This window comes from Plodia interpunctella, chromosome 3 (genome assembly GCF_027563975.2).
Source record: "Plodia interpunctella isolate USDA-ARS_2022_Savannah chromosome 3, ilPloInte3.2, whole genome shotgun sequence".
Taxonomy (NCBI): domain Eukaryota; kingdom Metazoa; phylum Arthropoda; class Insecta; order Lepidoptera; family Pyralidae; genus Plodia; species Plodia interpunctella.
In genome coordinates this window covers 8931356-8952736 of record NC_071296.1, presented here as the reverse complement: position 1 = coordinate 8952736, position 21381 = coordinate 8931356, and the positions used below count along the sequence as shown (strand labels likewise).

The 21381-nt window shown below is 35.1% G+C and overlaps 1 protein-coding gene across 1 annotated transcript in view; it reads right to left on the bottom strand.

Annotated features, from left to right (window-relative positions):
- LOC128683762 (uncharacterized protein) overlaps nucleotides 1-21381 on the bottom strand; it is a 79233-nt gene that overhangs the window by 47444 nt on the left and 10408 nt on the right. The window contains exon 2 of the mRNA XM_053769690.2: nucleotides 11916-12203. Coding sequence (XP_053625665.1) covers nucleotides 11916-12203 — 288 coding nt within the window. The remainder of the gene's footprint in view (nucleotides 1-11915; nucleotides 12204-21381) is intronic.

The following is a 21381-nucleotide window of genomic DNA, read 5'->3' as shown; positions in this document are numbered from 1 at the left end:
TGCTTATTTCCCAAAACCTTCTATATTTTTGAATAGTGTGTGCACTCTGTTTTAATTTGATTTCTTTTCCCAGATATTTCTATTTTTGAACGAAAGTTTACGGCCTGTCGTTACGATAGGCAGGATGGCATCGTAAAAGGCGAGAGTGGGCCCAAGTGGTGGATTGTATTGACCGTGTTGACACAATATTCGATTTAGGCCGAGTGACGTGACTGGGCCCACTGACATAAACTAGATGGGTTCGTTTTCCTTACCTTACACGATTGTGCCTTACGTGTCAGGCTTTGTCCACTCCATCTAGTGATATTATAAAAATTTAGATGGAGTACAAATAAATGTGATTACCTTACAACTTTAAGTAAAATATTGTTTTGACGTGGATGAATGTCTTTAATGTATTAAACATTCACCATTTGGAATCCATGACGGGTTCGATTCTCAGTGCGGGCATTATTTACAGTAGTTTTTAATGAGCATAACACTACTGTGCGCGTTCATAAGCAAATGAACGCGCACAGTAGTGTTATGGTAGTTAAAAACTACTGTGTAAATAATGCCCGTTTGTGTTTATGTCCTTCAGACCCACCACACAAGCTTAGTGTACGACATTGAGTTCACTCCATTATTTACTTGTATAGACTTAAGATTTTCTCCGAAATGATTCTATTTATTTTGAAAAGTTTTGTGCTAAAATTATTCAAGTAGGTACCCGAATTGCAACGAGAATGACCAACTTTCCCTGTCAGCACAGCCGATGCGGGCGAACAAACAATCCGTTGTAATGCTCGTGTTGATGTCTGAATACAAAGTTTTGAAAAGGTTTAAATGGCTAATTTTGAAATACAATAAAGAGCACGCGTTGTTATTTTCCATTTTGAATGGACATTATTATGTAAGTAAGAGACTTATGTTGTATACGAGTACATCGTTATTAATGAAAAAGATAAAGCATACATTAAGTATGTTATGTCTCATTCTGTCAATGTCAAATATTGTAAAGTGGGTTAGTGACAAAGCATACTTCAGTTTGAAGTATTATTTTTTTTTTAGTTTCTCTACTTATTCATTAAAATGAGCATAGGAAAGGAAAATAAGACCAACATGAAAAAAATATTCTCCTCTTTCTACAGGAGTAACCTTATTAATATAATAAAAACATTTTTTAACAAAATTTGGATTACCAAATTTTGCGTTCGTGTGGCATTTTTTAATATGTTTTTTTAAAAAGCAGGATTATTAAATCCTGCTTGTTAAAAAAACATATTTTTTACATCTGATTTGAAAAGATGATGATGATTGTGGTCTTATAATTCATTAACTTAATAAATCTCCGAAATGCGGAATTAATAATATACCTGTACTATATATAAATGATATTATAGTTTTTCAAGAAAAAAGACAAATCATTTTCATCTAAAACAGTACACAATGCAATCTACGCGAACGAGAATTCAATCAATGATTTTAGATCACAACGTTCATTTAACAGATTAATTTTATGGAGAAAATATCAAAGAATAAGCTGATCTTAACTGCAGAGCTGGCTAGACGCCAAGCCATTGTCGACTTCTCATTTTGACTTATATTCCAGCTGAGTACGATTTAATATTTCGCACATAAAATATTCTGCGGATCCAGTCTGAAGTTAGTGCTAGTTTGATGTGCTAAGGATTAGCTCTGAAGTGAGTTAAACTTGAAGATAAGAAACTTGAATTTATGTGCTAAAGTTTATGTTCTTATAGCATAAGGAGCAATTTTACGCACATTCAATTTTTAATGCTCTGAATATATATTATGAGAACAAAATAAAATCAGGAGTGAGTAGCATCGTAAAATTTGACGTTGATTTTAAACGGCGCACTGCTGACGTTTAGACAAAATGGCGCACTTTGAGTTGACAGTGCAACACATCCTTAGAAATTCAACACCTTAAGAGTCGTGTGGCATGTGGTTCCGCCCTAGAATAGATGACTCCATATACTCCAGTGGGTGTCACACACATATGCTTAGTAGCTGACAAGACAATAATAGCAATCTCGAAAAAACTTGAATTTATGTGCTAAAGTTTATGTTCTTATAGCATAAGGAGCAGTTTTACGCACATTCAATTTTTAAAGCTCTGAATATATATTATGAGAACAAAATAAAATCAGGAGTGAGTAGCATCGTAAAATTTGACGTTGATTTTAAACGGCGCACTGCTGACGTTTAGACAAAATGGCGCACTTTGAGTTGACGGTGCAACCCATCCTTAGAAATTCAACACCTTAAGAGTCGTGTGGCATGTGGTTCCGCCCTAGAATAGATGACTCCATATAATCCAGTGGGTGTCACACACATATGCTTAGTAGCTGACAAGACAATAATAGCAATCTCGAAAAATTTTTGATGTCAGGTACACGGCCTGTTGTAAAATTACAGCCGAATTTTGAAAAACGTGGCCTATTAGTGGGTGCAGTGTGGGTTTGCATTTCACTTCTCTCTATATCTAGTCGATTCGCAGTGATAACCAATTACATTGCGGTGTGGGTATTCTATCGTCACAATCGCGCACTGTGATTGGTTAGCTGAGTCTCACTGCAAATCGACTCGACAGCAAAGTCGCAGTACGCCATCAGTTGTAGCACAAAACCTTGCCTTATGCTACACTAACGTTACATGAAACTTTAATAATTAAATTAAAACGTTAATTGAAAAATAAGTACCATTTTCATTATACAATGTATTCAATATCTAAAGTGAAAATAATCTGAACTCATAATCTTGGCGCAACTTCAATGAAAACTTTTGCTTAGTCTCCTCATAAAAACTTTGCAAGCTTTGAATTTCGAGCTTACCCGTTGGGAGTAGGTTGATTGAAGTTTTATAATAAACACTTATGCATCTATAAATTTACGACGTCGTTATTAGTTTAGTGTTAAAAATATATTAAGTTTCTCTATGGTTTTGGTATAAGGTCCACCTCAAGTCCGTAAACAGACAAAGAAAAAAAAAAACAAACAACATAAATTTATATACTATTCATAATTAATCCGCCATGAATCAATTCTATATCAGAGTTGTATCCTTTGGCCGAATCTTACATTGTTCAATGTATGAGATTTGATTTCGCTTCTAATCTGCAAATTATTCTATTACATTTCATATTTTCATTGCAAAAATATTTTTGTGACAAACGAAATAAAAGCGAGGTAAAAGGTCACATTTTACCGTACAAGTAAAGGGCATTCTAGACGGAGACATTTAGAAAATTTAATCCAAGCTCGGCCTCACAAGAATTCTATGAACGCTTTTCAGAAAGGATACGCAAAATTATTTTTATACGCTGAAACATCCACATGCGAGGAATTTCTTGCATTAAAAAAGAAATTAGACATAAAATATTGCTTTCTGTGCAGTAGCTCGCACCGGTGACTTTGGACGCATCATAAAAATTATATTTTAATTTTCACCAAGTCCCACTAAGTAATGAGAGTGGAATTTAATGGACGATGGAGTTAGTGTGAGCACATTGCAATTTCAGGTAAAACCATTGCCAGAATATTTTACTTACAAATTGTTGTGAATTTTGTATTTCTAAAGGTAATTGTTTGATAAAATTAATTCCTACTTAGGTATAATAAATATTCATATGGCAGCTGGATGTTAAATAAAACTGATTGGCAACTAAGACAACTAACTGCGTTGCAAGATTTATTTAATCTCCTGTTAAGTAACTTAAGTTTCCAGTAAGGCTGTGGGATTATTTGTTTATTGATTGTTTACGTTCAGTTGAAAAATCATTCGTGAAGCATTTTTCTTTTGAGTGTTTCGTAGTAATCGTTAGTAAGGTGGTCTTATCTGGCGTCCTAGGTGTACGACGAACGCGACAAAGTGTGACGTGATACGTTACGTATTATAGTCGCTGTAATCACTAACATACGCACAGAACTACGTGCAATATTTAGCCACTCCCCTAGGACCAGGTAAGCCGAAAACTGATTACACAGATAAGTTTCATACAATTCAACGGAACTCAGGAACGCTCACAAAAGTAGCTAAGTAACTCGCAGTAAAACAGTTAATTCCGCTAATCTAACTTATCGAATTAAACTTAGCAAGATTGTGAGTCGTGTTAGCTAAATGCATTTAGTTGCTTAATGATAAATTCATTAACGTAAGATGGTCTTCTTGAATGACTCACAAGATATTCACAAAATAATATCCAATAATTTTCTTGCCCCGTACGTGTAGATTACATAGATTTGTCAAATGATGTAGATTAATTTAAGTAAGTTTATACTTACTTATGACTTATGTCAATACTACACAAAGGGGTGGGTTACACAACAGTCAACTAACGTTTTTTCACGCAGGTAGTTAATGTCAAAATTGCTGATGCAACGCACCCTAAGTAGATAAAGTAGAAAGTGACAGCTAAAAGAATTAAGACTTTCTCTATAAAGCTCTAAAAACGCCTAAACTTCGTAAAGTTTCACCAATATAGGACTAATTTAAGCTGCAAGCGCTGCCTCCCATTAGTGGGTCCGATACTATAGCCCCGGTTCCAACTCTTAGGTCTCTATACATTGCGGAGCCGACACCAGCTGTCGACGCTAATTTGCATTTACAAGCCGCAGTGAATTATTTTCTACTTCGGTAAGGCGATCTCACCAAAACTAATATTTGCGCATATTATCTGTAATTTCTGATTTAATAGAAGTTTGAAAGTCGATGACTAATATTTTCATTGGCTCAACGGCAACACTAGTGAGTCAGTCGGGGTATGAAGTTCCGCCCTAGGACCACGCTATAATCTCCAATGGTCGTACGAGGCGATAAGGGTATAGAGCCTTAACATGATATAAATTAAAAGCTTTTTAAAACATGGTTGACATTTAGGTAGCCTAATCTTCCAAAGTAGTACGACCAATTCAGGGTGTGTACAAAATTTAATAGAAAACCCGTGAATTTGAAAGAGATATTTAGGCAGTAATTGCAACACCGATCAATCATATCAAAAAAATAAAAATATCATGCAAAATGAATATTAAGTACTGACCCAAAATACTTCTCTCATAAACGTCCTAATAATTCCGTATAACCGAATCACACAGCTGACATATTGGTTTGCATAAATCCGACTGGAATATCGGGTAAATCCATTCACTCATTAAAACAATCACCTCATAGCGGCGGCCGCCAAATGGCAAGCGTCGGATAGCGGCGGAAACGTGCCATAATTTCCCATACACTGAAAATATGATTAAGTACGAAACGCTGTTGGTAGGACGCGATATATTTTATACACACGTATGATTATATAGTAGTACATTATTTACTTATGGATTTCCTACTCCTGATAATGATGATTGATCTCTAGAATATTTTATTTTATTTAAACTTAATTGCACAACATAAAAGTTAACAATAAGTGGACTTTCTCTGACAAACCTTAGGACCAAACAGAAAAAGGCAAAAGGGGTCTTTAAAAAAATAGTAATTATAAACACAAGTAAAATGTAGCATTAATATATTCTAGTATGTACAGTCTGCCACAGAGAAATCTGACCCCCCCCGCGATTTGAACAGATGGTGTTCCAATTTAGGGGTCAGAGTTCTCTGTGGCAGACTGTACATGTAAATATTATAAAATATCTTACTTTGAGGTTTACTAAATCTGTGTGATTTATCCCGTTATATCTATTTATTATATAGTATCGTATTATGAAAACCTATTTAGATGAGCCATCGAAATATTTTGAAACTAAGCTATATCGAAGTATACAATATTTCTACATAGCATACTGTTGTATGAAGAACATTATTCAACTTCTCAGTCATATATCAGGTTTCAGGCCAAACTATAGTTCCATGCAATATAAACTACGCCTGTAATTAACGAGTTAGCTGCTAAGTATAACCTATAAACGTTGATTGTGTTCGGAACTAGTATCTAGAACAGATAATGGGCAAACTTTCGAGCACGATATCTTTAAACGGTATCATACTTCGGTTGTCTTCGACCTAGTTCATGTTCTTGACTTGCAGTATCAGAATATTGAAACTGCAAAGGATCAATCCATATCGAAAGAAAAAAGGTCGTCTGCTGTTGCAATAGATATAAGCCAGTATGTACTTACAGGTAGGTATTACTACTATAATTATTTTATTTCACCTTTAAAATAATATAAGCTTTGCTTTGATATCAGTGATACTACAAATATTCCATGCTAGTAGGTCAGATTGTCAAATGAAACCTCGAGGGATCCAAACCTGCAAATTCTGCATTGCAGTCACCTGTAATGTATCGCATGTTGTACCTAACCATAAAACCTAGATGCCCAGAACAAAATATTGTAATAAGGACCTATAAAGAAATGATAACACAGTGGTTGTATTAAATTTTTCTGTAAAACTTAAAGCTGCAATATAACCAATATAATCGGTAGAAAGTGTTATATTAGTGGACATTTTGCTAAATGCTCAGAACAAAATATGGGAAAATCAGAAAAATTAACATTTGAACTTGTTTAATTTTAATTTGTTTGATAATAAAAGTCAGTTTGTATAGATGATAATAATAAAACGTTTACTTATTTATAACTTATAATTATATGTAGCTGATAAATTTTAGCACTTTCGTTGGTCTGGATGACCGAATTCAAAAATTTAAAAAGTACCAGTTACAAATTTGACCGAAGATATTGTTGGACAGAAATAGGCAGTGCCTACGGCGGATTGAGCGACCATTATTAAGTTTTAATGACGCTCGCCGCAATTCAAGCAGCCGAAGCTATAAACAAAGGATAATGGCTTTTGTGCCTCACGTAATAAGATAAATAACCGCGATCGCAGTGTAGCCTGAATGTAATCTCGGGCTGGCGAATTAAATATGAATGAGGAACTGAGGATGCAGTTGTTGGCAAAAAGGTTCGGTTTGTAATAAGTGAGTTGGCAAAAAAAATGTTAGGGTTGGCAGATTTCATACGGTTGACACTTGTCGGCTTGAATTCGGTCACCTGGTATTTTTGGAGTGAAAATAATTGTGATGCAAACATTTTCAGTAACGGGAGAATCTTTTGGTTCATATGGACCATCTAAATAACAGGATTTAGTATAATTTTTATAAGTTTAGGTATCTATAACTCTATACCTATTATACGTTTGAATGTATTCTAAATTTCATATGTTTCGTATGCTTATACCATCAATTTTCACGAATCAATCGAAATTTTTACTTACTCCAAAATTTAACACCCAAGTCATACACGAATACCTGTTCACAAAATAAATCTTCTGAAATACAACTCAAATTGACTTCTAATAGACACTTCCAGGAAATTGTGCGATATATTCCGAGAATGTCTATTAATAACAGTCGGCATGTCGTAGATATTTCATTATTTACAAAATAAGCTGTATTTGTAGTAAAATCAACAAATAAAGGTAAAAGATAAGGATGTGTTTACAGTACCACTTGTCTAGATACTTGACTGGCGTTTGTAACGTGTAGCATAAAACCATAATCTATTTATACTTCAGGGCTGTGAGACCACGAAGCCACGTATAAAATAAACCTGACAATTTTGATGATTTGGATGTGATTGTATGTCCTTGCTTGCTTAACGTCTCCTCCTCAACCTTCCTGATGTAAGATCTGAGCTCAGAAAAGTGATTTTTACCATCTTCTGTTTAATGTTTATTTAACCAAACTTACTTAATCTACCATTACAGAAATACACGCGAAAGTTTGTTAGGATGTATGTGTGTATGTTTGTTACTCTTTCACGCAAAATCTACTAGACGAATTGTTACGAAATTTAGTACACAGAACGGTTATAACCTGGAATAACATATAGCGTACTTTTTATCCCGAAATTTCCACGGGAGCGAGATGTCAGCGCGCAGCTAGTTCTTATATAATACCTTATATATACCTGCACTAATTTTGATCCGTAATTATTTAGCACAATAAGCTACCGTCTGAACACGTCAATGCTATTAGCGTCATACTCTAGCTGCTACATAATGAGTAAAGATTCAGATTTTAATGCAATTTGAGTCGAAGCAATGAAGTTGTGGCAATAGTTAGTTACCAACTTTCGCGAAGTTGTAACTTATACAATAAGGAATATAAGTTATATGATTAATAGAAAACTTCGTAGCTACATAATCAAATTAACACAATGACCACTGCTGAGAAGAAATGCCGCCTAAAAGTACCTATTATTCCTTTACCTTATCCTGGGTTTTAACGTTTGACCGCTGAAGAAGAGACTGGGAAACGGATAGGCGAGAGAATTTCCTTTCCAGGTTTTGTATAAAACAAAGAATCAAATACGAGTATTCCTGACAGCCCTCGTTCTAGTTGATGGAGCTATAGGATAAGATATCCAAAACTATCGAGGTGTAGCGATCGTACGGCTACTTAATAAAATTTCAAAACTTGAGCTTTTCGAACAATGAATTAATAAAAATATTCTTATTCATAGTTATTATTTTAATTGCATTATATTAATTGGAGTCAACTTTGAGACGGAGTTTCCGTCGCATAAAAATACTCGTGAGACCTGTTCCATAATTGATTTGAAATCGCACCATCGGTCACGTTTCTAATACCAAAGGTACGTCTAAAAAAATTTCCAAAGTGAAGTTCGATCGAATAGTAATTCTAGTGACCCCCAGGTTAAGAGCGTCAATGTTATTAGCCCTGCTCAAACTATTAGACGTCACAGGCGCGGTTGTGCTGCGTTTAAATTAAATATCCCTGAGCAAAGGACGGTGGCGTCGGCTCAGATTTTAATGTAATTATGATAAGACAGTCATGAAGTTATGAAAGTTATCAACATTTCATGTGAAATTTAGCATTTCTAGTTCTAGAAGTAGGAAAATGATGTACCTATATTTGGGTAGTTAATGATATTATATTTAAGCCTTACCATTTTTGCAATTTTGTCTAATTATATTTGAAACAAGACCAAAAGGAAAATAATCTGATAAATTCAGATAATAAACGGAAAGGCAAATAGATTCAAAATTGCCCTTTTTCTCCTGCGTGAAGAAGTAGGCTGGGGTGAGAATAGTGTATCTCGAAAGCTATGAATAATGTTTATATATTCGTAACTTGAAAGACACGAAAGAATACACATATTTTTAAATCGACAATCATTTTAATTTAACAATTTTTTTATTGTATCTTACAATATATCACAAAATATTATATATAAGTAATTTAAAAAAATCTCTTCAAAATCTTGTTAGTTTCGGTAGCCAAACATAATGTTTTATGGATACTTGAGTCACGAAAGCATTATCATTTTACATCTTGTGGAACGACTTATTTTCATATTACCATAACATATTACTGCAAAATAAATCCGATTTAAAAGCATAAACAACGTTCATATAATACAATTTCCAAAACTCAAGAAACGAATTTCTCTCCCTGCAAAAGCAACTTTGAATATATTAACTCAAGTAAGCGACACGAATGTAATCCAAAGCGTATTCATAATGCTATTGTCTCACGTAGAAATCTACTTTCGAAGAACGGGGATCGAAATTGGGAAGTATTCCTTTCAGAGCTTTCATGTAGATCCATTTTCACTTTTTCATATAAAAAATATTTTACGAAGCTTAGATTATAGTATATAATAATTCTAAATTCTGTGACGCGATGAAAACTAATGGTGCTCAAAGTGGAGCTATTGTAGTCGGAGCTTTTAAAGTTGTTGCTCTGAAAGGAACATGAGGACCGTGTCTGCGCATTTCCAAACTCAATATTGTATTCGTTACTGATGCTCTGCCAGAATTTTGGTTTATACGTGGTCCCGAGTGGCGTGGAGTGGAGTATGGAGCGTTGATACGTGAGTTGTACGATTTACGATCATTAATAGTAAGGTAGGTGAGATATATATGTGGGGTAGGGCAATAAATACTGAAGAAATATGCAAATAGCAGAAAAATAAGTAGATTAGTTACCTTGCTTTCCTCACTTATATTAACATGGGAATACACCAGCTAAATTTAAGTATTTTCGATAATAATTATATTAGTGTTTTAATATTATGTCGCGGTTTGTTAGATTTATCCATGCCATTTTTATTTTTTATTCCTAACATTGGATTGGGCCAATCAATTTTGACGTTGACGTACTTTTGCTGCGCAGGTTTAAGTTAACGTCAAAGTGGACTTACCCACTTTAAGGATGGTTGCACTGCATGGTAAATTTTGCGTTAAGTCTAAATCAACGTCAAAATTGACGGTGCAACTCACCCTAACAATGACAAAACTTGTCAATATCAAAAGCACTTTGTCAAAGTAAAAATAAAAAGTATTTTTGTGGTAAAAATTCGTCAACCCTACTTTTCCAGGTCAGCTCAATCAATCAGGTGATTGATTCACAGGCCCATTAGCAAAATTTCAAATGTCAATATCCTTAAAACGGACAAACCCATGAGCTATGCTTTCATTGAAGATAAAGTAAGGTTTCCATTACTCAAGGTTGTTTTAGTAGTGTCGGCCCTATCATAGCATGAAAATGCCGGCCGCACTAATGGCTGTTTCCGGTGCACGTTCGAAATAAGTGCTAGGAAGATTACTATAAAATGGAAGAGACAATCCCTGGCCTGTTGTAAAAATATTATAACATATTTTAAGCTAAAGTATGGTTTTCCTCGTTCGATTCAATTTGTTTTAGTGTAAGCATATATATGCTTTAACTTTTTTATACATAACAGGGAATTACACTAAAACAAGTTCACTCAAGAAAGTAGTAAAGCTATTTCACAGAACAGAACTAGGGATTAAACACGATATAACATTTGTATAATGTATTATACATTACCTATTTCACCAAAACCAAAATAAAGAATACAAATATCAGATACAATACTAATAAAAACATATTTGTTACAAATAAATTGATCACAAAAACCTTTTGTGATCTGTTTGCTTTCCTCTACGATAACTCAGTGAAAGATTTTTCTTTTTATACCTCTAAGTAGTCGCGATCAAAATCTCTAACGTTTAGATAGAATAAAAAAGCCATAAGAAAGATCGGGCGCCGTAATTCAAACCCGCCCAATTGCCTCTGAACTTATCTAGGCCCGGCTCTGCAGCCGGTCAGGTAGACGGAGAGATTAGTTTCGTTGCGTTACACCCACTGAATGCGGAGATAAGTGCGATGCGGCCCTTTTCAGAGCGTACCTGCCTTCCCGTTTATGCTGGTTTCAGTTTGACATGATATTCTAAAATTCGACGTACCCTGAGCTCCGACGCTCAACGGCTGAGGATACCGGGAAATCGATCAGATGAGAGAGAGGTGTTTACCAAATCTTAGTAAATGTGACGTCAATCGTCATTATAATTATACCGTCAGACAGGCGACTTATTGACCAAAAATTATGTATTAAGTATATTTTTCTGCTGTCTTTAGGCATCAAAACACAAGATAAAATGAAAGAGAGAGATAATGAGACAAAAGTTATGATTGAAATTGTACCCAGACTTAGCAGACAAAAGACGTTTTACAGGTATTAAACCTAATTTATCAAATAAGTAATATCGAGTGTTCAGTAATGGGATCCGGAGAGTTGCTGGTGCAAGTAATGGCCGTTTATGGGTCACGAGAGAACTACCGATAAAGGGGATTATGATCCTCGAAGTCCAAATCCGGGAGAACTAAAGGTGCGAAAGAAAATAAAGTTTTTGTTTTATTTCTACGTCAGATAAAATTGCTTTAAGGTTCTAATTATCATTACACTAGCCCGTAAAATAAGAATACATCTAAACCTTCCTCAGGAATTACACTATATATTGGTGAAAACCACGTGAAAATTCGTGCAGTAGTTTTTAAGTTTATCGCTACTAGATAGGCAGAGGATCTTATTTTTTATTTTTTCCGCTTGGTCACAAGCGTCAAAAGTACTTACGTGTGCAATGTCTAGGTTCGTCCGAAGAGTCTCCACAATCATTTGTGCCATCACAGAATCTGTTTATAGGCACGCATTTCTTATTAGCGCAGAGGTACTCCGATATACGACACCTGGTGTCATTTCCATGAAGTACTGGAAGCAGTTCAGGTTCCAGGATGTCTTTGGGGCGGTCTCTTTGGTAAATCTCATTACTTTCTGTATTTGGGACGTTGGTGACGATGTCGCCATTCAGTTTAGTGATAGTAGCTAGGATGATACCAATTTCTATTAGGGTGCTGCTGATGCCTGTAACAATAGAAAAGATGTGTTGAAATCAGTGTTCCACAAAATAAAAAAAATAAAAAAAAATTATAAATACTCTTATAGTTTATTCAATATCAAGTCGCTTTATTTAAGGACAGCCCTCGAGCATCAAGTTCGTAATCTCACAAATTGTTACAGTATAGGAATTGACCTAAGTATTGATACTGAAATAGCCAGTAGACCGGAATCCCGCTACGCGAAACAGCAATTTAAGAAGATAAGAACCAGCCAGTAATAAAAGCTAGCAAATATCTGAAGCAACCTCCGTGGTTGATTAGAAACACGGGCAAACAATCGTGTTTGACTTTAATCTCCCTTTGTTTGTGCACCGTAATTGTTGAGTGTGTTGCTTGCAGTTTACACTTGTAGGTTATTTTTAGCATAATAGAATTTCAATTATATGAAGATTTAATTAGATTTGTTTAACAGCTAGTCTTAACTTTTTGAATTAGTAATATTTTTACTAACTTCCATTTAGGTTCACCTGACCCGTTGTTAGATTTCACCTACTTGACTTACAGAGTTGTAATTTCCCACGCCGCTTCAGTTTCCATGACAATGCATTATTATCATAAGTATGACATGATGGTGCGGCCCGGATCGGCTCCAAGCGAGTTATCTCCTCAACCGTTTACGGCACGGACACGGGTTTTTTGTTAGGCATTAAATGGCATAAGATCTCTCCGACGACAATATTTTTTTAAGCTGGATTAACTTAATAGACTTGGGTATACAAATAATGAATACAATTTTTCGAAACGGCGACACATCATATTTTTTTCTCTCTCATCATATTTTTTTGTAACTATAGGAGTTACAAAAAAATATGATGAGTCCTTCAAAGTTTAATCTGAACGCTGAAAGCAATCTAAGAATCTGAAATTTATCCATCACTGGCAAATAGCCATTATCATTGAACAGGGCAATTTTTCCATAAACAAATTTCGTCGTTTCAACAGTAAATACCGAGACTACAGAAGTAATGTACAATACATAAAGAAAAGTCATTATTTAGATTGATTAATTATTTCCTTTTCATGAATTCAGTTTTGTTGTTATGTCAAATGTAGATACAATTCCTAGTTAATGTGTTTTTAGGAACCCTTACTATTATGAACAAACTTTACTCACCAAGTTAAAAAAATATTATATTTTCCTTTTACGGGATAGTCTGTATTCATCCGATGATTTTTGCTCAAGTGATAACAATTATTTTAATAACAGTATTATTTGCTGGTTAAACTTATTATAGTTGAAATGCTATTTTTATTTCAATAATACGGACGGACGTACGAAATCTATTTTCGAACGAGTATAGAAATCGAATCAGACATAATCGGATGAATGTGAAACAAAACAAACCGTCTTTTAATTAACATTGAGTTCAAAAAGGGCGCGAGCAGATTAATTCAGGGCCAGCAACGCGCGTGTGGTAATATTGGCGCTTGTATTAAAATATTACCTGGTATTGCACGCGTCCGTGGACTGCATGCGGTGGTTACTTTCCATCAGGTGGACATGCTTAGGAGTAAAAAGAAATTGTTACTATAGTCATATATTTGTTATCATTTATGTTAAAATATCCAATAACTGTTTCTTCTGTAAATGGGGAAATGAAGAGTTCACCTATCAATTTGCCTTGTCCTCTCCTTATTTTACTGTATAGCTCACTACAAAGTTTTTTCCTCCCCTTTTTAAATGAATAGAGTGGGGGAGTGCCATCAATCTTGCTCGCGGCCGTCTCAATGACGCCTTTCAGCCTTTCCATCTCCTCGCATTGAACATTCTTGAATGGAGTTTTTAAAATGAGAGCTTCTGTCTCCTTTATTCGTTACGACAATATTTTACTAATTTCCGTTTTCGATTGTGTGGCAATACGCAAGTGGCTGACAATGAAGTTCCATAATTTTTTTTTACAAGCTTTCATTTAGTTTCACCTGTACCGATGTTTGCTTGCCTGTTTGTTTAATAAAATCTTACAAGTTAGATTTCTGCTACTTCCAGTTGTCCTACAGAGTTGAAATTTCCCACGCAAAAGCATTATGAAAATTCGTATGAAATTAAACTCATATAGAACCTTAGAAAGTGATCTTTCAAAGTGCGCTGCTATGTATTGAATTCCCCATGTCGCGCCAACATTATCATCTTTCATGTACATCGATAAGGAACTGTCAACGTTGTGAATACCTCCCTCGGAGCCAGGGATCGCAATGACTTATCGGATTCTACATCACGATTATTGTGACAAGGGTGCGTAATGCCGCGGTCACCTGGGTGCCTCGGTTCTGCTCCGATTCTGTTGTATATTCTAGTTTTGATCTAGCTATCCAGAATAGCTTTAGCTTATTATAAAACAAAGTCCTTTACCGCGTCTGTCTGTCTCACGATAAACTCAAAAACACTACACGGATTTGCATGCGGTTTTCACCAGTTGATAGAGTGATTCCTAAGGTAGGTTTTTTGAAGTATAATTTATTATGTTTTTACCCAAGCGAAGCTGGGACGGGCCGCTAATTCGATAGTGAACTAGCGTAATCTATTACTAAAAATATTAATCATTTGTATAATAGTGTGTTTTTGTAATAAATAAATATTTATCATTTATTTATTAATAAATATTTATCATTTATTTATTAATAAATATTTATAATTTATTAATTAATAAATATTTATCATTTATTTATTACAATGTGGGTTGTCGTGCGAATCCAATTGGTTATTGAGCGCGCGAAAATTGGAGTGCGCGAAAATTGTCTATGGTAAGCGGACGGTCTACCCGCTGCCAACTTGATTAACAAATTACTAAACGACCAGAATTAGATATTACTTTTAAAAATAAAATGAACGTGCTGAACTATGTTACAATTAATGGATAAAGCGACGGGAAGATCTATCATCACATAACAGCATAGAGCCATGTGAATGAGCCTTAGCTTGTGGTCTTATTTGACAAGAAAATAGGTGTGAACCCTCATTGTGATACCGCGAATATGTCACGCATTGTAATATTGTTATATTCAAGATGTGTTACCGATATAGAAATGGAAATAGACATGTGCCGGTAGTTACTCATAATATGTGTGAAGAAGATCTTGACAAACTATTAGTCATGTAAAAACTCTTATAGTTTATTCAATATCAAGTCGCTTTATTTAAGGACAGCCCTCGAGCATCAAGTTCGTAATCTCACAAATTGTTACAGTATAGGAATTGACCTAAGTATTGATACTGAAATAGCCAGTAGACCGGAATCCCGCTACGCGAAACAGCAATTTAAGAAGATAAGAACCAGCCAGTAATAAAAGCTAGCAAATATCTGAAGCAACCTCCGTGGTTGATTAGAAACACGGGCAAACAATCGTGTTTGACTTTAATCTCCCTTTGTTTGTGCACCGTAATTGTTGAGTGTGTTGCTTGCAGTTTACACTTGTAGGTTATTTTTAGCATAATAGAATTTCAATTATATGAAGATTTAATTAGATTTGTTTAACAGCTAGTCTTAACTTTTTGAATTAGTAATATTTTTACTAACTTCCATTTAGGTTCACCTGACCCGTTGTTAGATTTCACCTACTTGACTTACAGAGTTGTAATTTCCCACGCCGCTTCAGTTTCCATGACAATGCATTATTATCATAAGTATGACATGATGGTGCGGCCCGGATCGGCTCCAAGCGAGTTATCTCCTCAACCGTTTACGGCACGGACACGGGTTTTTTGTTAGGCATTAAATGGCATAAGATCTCTCCGACGACAATATTTTTTTAAGCTGGATTAACTTAATAGACTTGGGTATACAAATAATGAATACAATTTTTCGAAACGGCGACACATCATATTTTTTTCTCTCTCATCATATTTTTTTGTAACTATAGGAGTTACAAAAAAATATGATGAGTCCTTCAAAGTTTAATCTGAACGCTGAAAGCAATCTAAGAATCTGAAATTTATCCATCACTGGCAAATAGCCATTATCATTGAACAGGGCAATTTTTCCATAAACAAATTTCGTCGTTTCAATTGTCTATGGTAAGCGGACGGTCTACCCGCTGCCAACTTGATTAACAAATTACTAAACGACCAGAATTAGATATTACTTTTAAAAATAAAATGAACGTGCTGAACTATGTTACAATTAATGGATAAAGCGACGGGAAGATCTATCATCACATAACAGCATAGAGCCATGTGAATGAGCCTTAGCTTGTGGTCTTATTTGACAAGAAAATAGGTGTGAACCCTCATTGTGATACCGCGAATATGTCACGCATTGTAATATTGTTATATTCAAGATGTGTTACCGATATAGAAATGGAAATAGACATGTGCCGGTAGTTACTCATAATATGTGTGAAGAAGATCTTGACAAACTATTAGTCATGTAAATATTGCTTAGGCAAAAACATATCCATTAAGATGAATTAATTTTTGCACAAAATATTACGTCTTACGTAAACTGCTTTTCCATTTTCCGGGGAATTGAAATAATGGAACATAAAATCCTAGTACATCGACAAATTACGTAGGGAACAAATATCTGGCCGCTGTTCCCGCCCGGTCCTAGCAGAAGGCGCAACCTAAAAAGCGCTGGCTGTTGTCAAGGAGATATGCGAGCCAATTGTTTGATTACTAAGGCCGAAGATCGTGCGAAGAAAAAAAAAAGTAGGAATGCCTGAAGGAAGTAACTGGGGAAATGCTCACATATGAGTTATTATGCCAGCTCCATGCACACTGTTGCCGAACACACATGCCGACGCGAATGCGTGAACATTGCGTAGTTATAGTATGAGTGCTTTTATTTACCGTAATGAAAATCCAGCAATGTATACCGAATCCGCCCAAGTTTGGCAAACTGTTCGGCGACAGTGTGGAGCCGGCATTACGCAAATCTTATCCAGATGCCAGTAAGTAACTTAGGTAAATACTAAACCACCCGTAGCCATTCTCAATGTTATTTTACATGGTAAATATTTGTCATGTCAAAATACGCTGTTAAGACCAAATTCTAGTACTGTTATCTGGCTTTTTACGTTGCAGATGAAGATTTGAAATTTTACTTTGGCCGTGAAAAACAACATTAGAAAACGTTTCGGTCAGATATCCAAACGATTCTTATGAAAATATCAAAGAAGGTACAATATAAAAATGTAAAAAAACCCTCACTTTTGTGAACCGGTTAATTAATAAGTTTGCAGCTGCAACTTAGATTTGTAACCATTGCCAACGAAATGGAAACACTGCCTGTGGCCAATGCATTGACCCACTTTCATAGCCTAAGGAATAAAATGCCGCAACTGTATAGTTATATATGCATGCATGCATGCCATGTTTTGCATTGGCAGAAAATCTGTATATTATACTAATAGAGTGTACGTATAAATTACTTACTAGCAGTGAAATATCTGGATGCTGTGTTATCTACTTTTTAAAATTGAAGTGTCTACAGTGTGTAACTTTTTACTCTGAACATTACAATCTCACTTGTTAAGCGGTTAGGTGCTTACGTTTTAACTAATAGCACATATCAAACCATATACTATATAAAAAAATAAGCTATCCTTAAATGGTTTTTGTATGCTTACAGACACCTCGAGTAAGCATACAAAAACCATTTAAATATTTCTAATGTGAACTATATTTTATAGCTAATTTTAAAAAGTGCGGCAACTGAAAAAATTAATCATTAAACTTAACAGGAAAAATTTAAGAGCGTTTAAGTACGTTACGAGTCAAATTCAACAGCGCCTGGTACTTATTAAAAGCCATTAAGCAAATTGGATGCTAATTTGAGGAGCGCTACATTCAACCGAACTGAATTACACAAGCTTAAGTATGAGTAGTTTATGTTAAAGTTCGCTTTTTACTAAATAAACTTGTTATCTGCATGAGAGGCCTATGATAATCACGTTTTCAGGTCGGTATCTTCCGTGTGAGTTGTTGTGCATTGAAGCGTTACAAATATGATAGTAGGATCGCAGATGTAGGAATCGATCTACTTAAAAGATAAACAGATCTGCGATAGCTGTCTCAGTGATCAATGGCATCATTCAAACTTTAAAAATGTATGAGGTTATGAAGAATTCAGAAATTAAAGTAAGTAATAATGTTATGTACGAAAAGACACTAAGCCAATGAGGTCATTAACCACCAGCTTCATTTATCGTTAGTGGACGCGTTTGTACGCGTCCACTAAGGATAATCATTATCGCATCAATAATAGTACAATATCCACTTGATACCATACCTACTCTATCCATACAAAGACATGGGCCTTAAGCCATAAGAGTATGTTACACATGCCCTAGGCACTAATGGCTATACTAGGCAATAATGATAATACTGTTGTCAGATTTTAAACAAGTCACTTAAAGGCATCTGACATGACTTATACGACTACCTACCAATATCTGGTGGCAATTTTACAAAGATTTTAGAATTTCTCAAATTTAAATTTTATAAAGAGTTCGAATAAGTTAATACACAAGTATGAAGCTAAAGCTCAGAAAAAATCAACTCGAGAATCTCCGGGCATATCTCATACAAACTTAAGTTATAGGCGCCAATTCTATAAGTTCCTTATTGGAAACTTGTCAGGGCAAGGTGTGACGGGCGCGGAAGTGTTCGCCCCGACGACATCTGTCACGACGAGGGAACGTCCCCACTGCCAGCGAGATACATTTCAAAAATGTTGAGTGTATTTTGGAGGGGAAACATCTTTGAATGTTTCATTCTTGAGCATATTACATTCGTATTACTAAGTAGTTTCTTTACATATATATATATCTCTCTCTCCTAACTAGCTTGTGCCCGCGGCTTCGTCCGCGTGAATTTCTGTAACATACATACCCTTTTTTACTTTTAAAAAATCCTTTCTTAGTGCAGCCCTGGACCACATAAATTAAATTTGATGTTCCTAAGCCCAGCGGTTTGAGTTGTGTATATGTCAGTCTTTTTTTATATATATGAATGAACTTGTGTTTAGAAAAGAGTTATAGATAAAAGTTACATGACTTTGCATGTTCCGTCAGGAGTATGGAATGTAAATAGTATGTTCAACACAATTGAATTGCCCAAAATCTTTCAACTTACCTGCCTGAGACCTAAGCTATTCTTTGTACATAAGAGAGGAATGACGTGGTCGTCTGAAATAGAAACCCAACCTTTCGTCCCTTGTCAAGTAAACTGATTTGAGCCGTACTTAATTCAATTGTTTGCCTCCTGTCACCATAATTCTATTATCGCTTGGTTCATTTATGTTATCATAATATTGTTTGTTGCCAGCTGTACAGTTGATCTTGCTATTCGAGTTCTAGTTTATTACTAACTATTGGCCCGTCCCGTTATACCTTATATAATTATACCCTAAACCTTCCTCAGGAATCACTCAAGCTACCTATTGGTGAAAAACGGCATGAAAATCCATGCGGTCATTTTCGAGTTTATTGCGAATAGACAGACAGACGCGGTAGAGGACTTTGTTTTATAACATGTAAATATACTTATAGGGGGCCAAACTACATAGATGATCAAGTTAGCCCCAAAAATGAAGACCCAGACTTGTGACTCGATAACATTAATTTTCACGGTTTCCACTTCCATTCCACTTTTCTTGGCAACAGTCTGGATTATTCAAATCTTTCGTCATAGAATTTCTCCCTCGGCACTGTATAATGTTATGCATTTTATTTTCATGAATATTATTTTTCTTACATTTCTAGGGTTTGTGGTTTTATCATAATCATCTCAACACAAGGAGGACATTACTGGAATTAGACCTATCCAAAGGACCGATTCAAAGCGCCTCAGTGATTATAACCTAGTTGGTGGATATACTATACTGCGCCAATACGTGGTCGCCACTCCAAAATCTTTCTATTCTAAAGCCCATTACTTCTGTATGCCATGTACCCACATAAACTTCAGCAAATTAATCCGTACAATCCTTACATATTTTTTCCCTATGTGACATCTTTTTACCTGACAAAAACGACAGTAATATTCCAGCGCAAGTCGCAAGTCGACCTCATATAACGTGGCTGGAAGGCCGAATAGCATGAAATTTGAATAATACTGCTATTGGGGCAAAGGCAGCATAACAAATGTGAGAGTACGTGCAGTCAAAATAAACCGATGCCATTGACTTACAACAAACTGGAGTGACTAAAGATTCGGTTGTCAACCTTACATCGTTATCACTAGATAGTAAAACCAAGTTACTTCCCGTTGTCTGTCTGTCCCTCTGTATGCTCTCCCTCTATTTTCTCTCTTTGAACTAAGCAACGGATTTTGATGCGAGATTTTAAATAGATAGTGTAATTCCTGAGGAAGGCGGTGAGGAATTTATTACTTATGTTTTTACCCGAGCGAAGCAGGGACGGGCTGCTACTAATCTTTATTGTGAAAAAAATAAGTGACCACATATTAATTAATTGATTGATAAAGGAAGCCTTTATATTTTTATCGACTATCGACAAAAATCTTAATATTGACAAATTAAATTGAATTAGGTACTACTTTTAATCCCATACATCACGATAGATAAATTTGTATAAGACAAGTACTTTTTTCAAGCGCTTTTGTAACTTAACACCCTTACATATTTACGTATATTCATGAATTTTCATGAAATATCAAAAAATAAAATTAAAAAAAAAACAGTTCACATTCTGGCCCTGTTCACCAATCTTTGATCTTCGGCTTGTGCGCACATTTAATCCAGCAACAAGAATATTTGAAATCATTGACCTGTGAGGTGTCTGTGTGAATGCATTTTATTATATTCGCTCACTAGCTTTTGTACGGGGATTCTTTCACGTGGAAATGGGATAAAACAACAATGGGACGCGACCTTTGACTTGCACAAGTTTTTGAATAGAAAAATCAAGTGGTAGGAGTTTCTATCTTAGGTCTTTAGGTGGCAGGTCAAAATATGTTACAATCTATTATTTTAACATATTATATTTTGTACCTAGCAGAACAACAGCAAGCTTCGATCTCTGGAATATAGTTTCACATAATTTAACTTAACTTAACTTTCATAATAATAATTTACGAAATTCAGCGTGAAAAGTGCCAGTGCTAATTAAAAAAAATGGTTTTAATATATTTATCATTAATAATAAGTTTTCAGTAAAATTTATTATACAACTTCTATTACCTA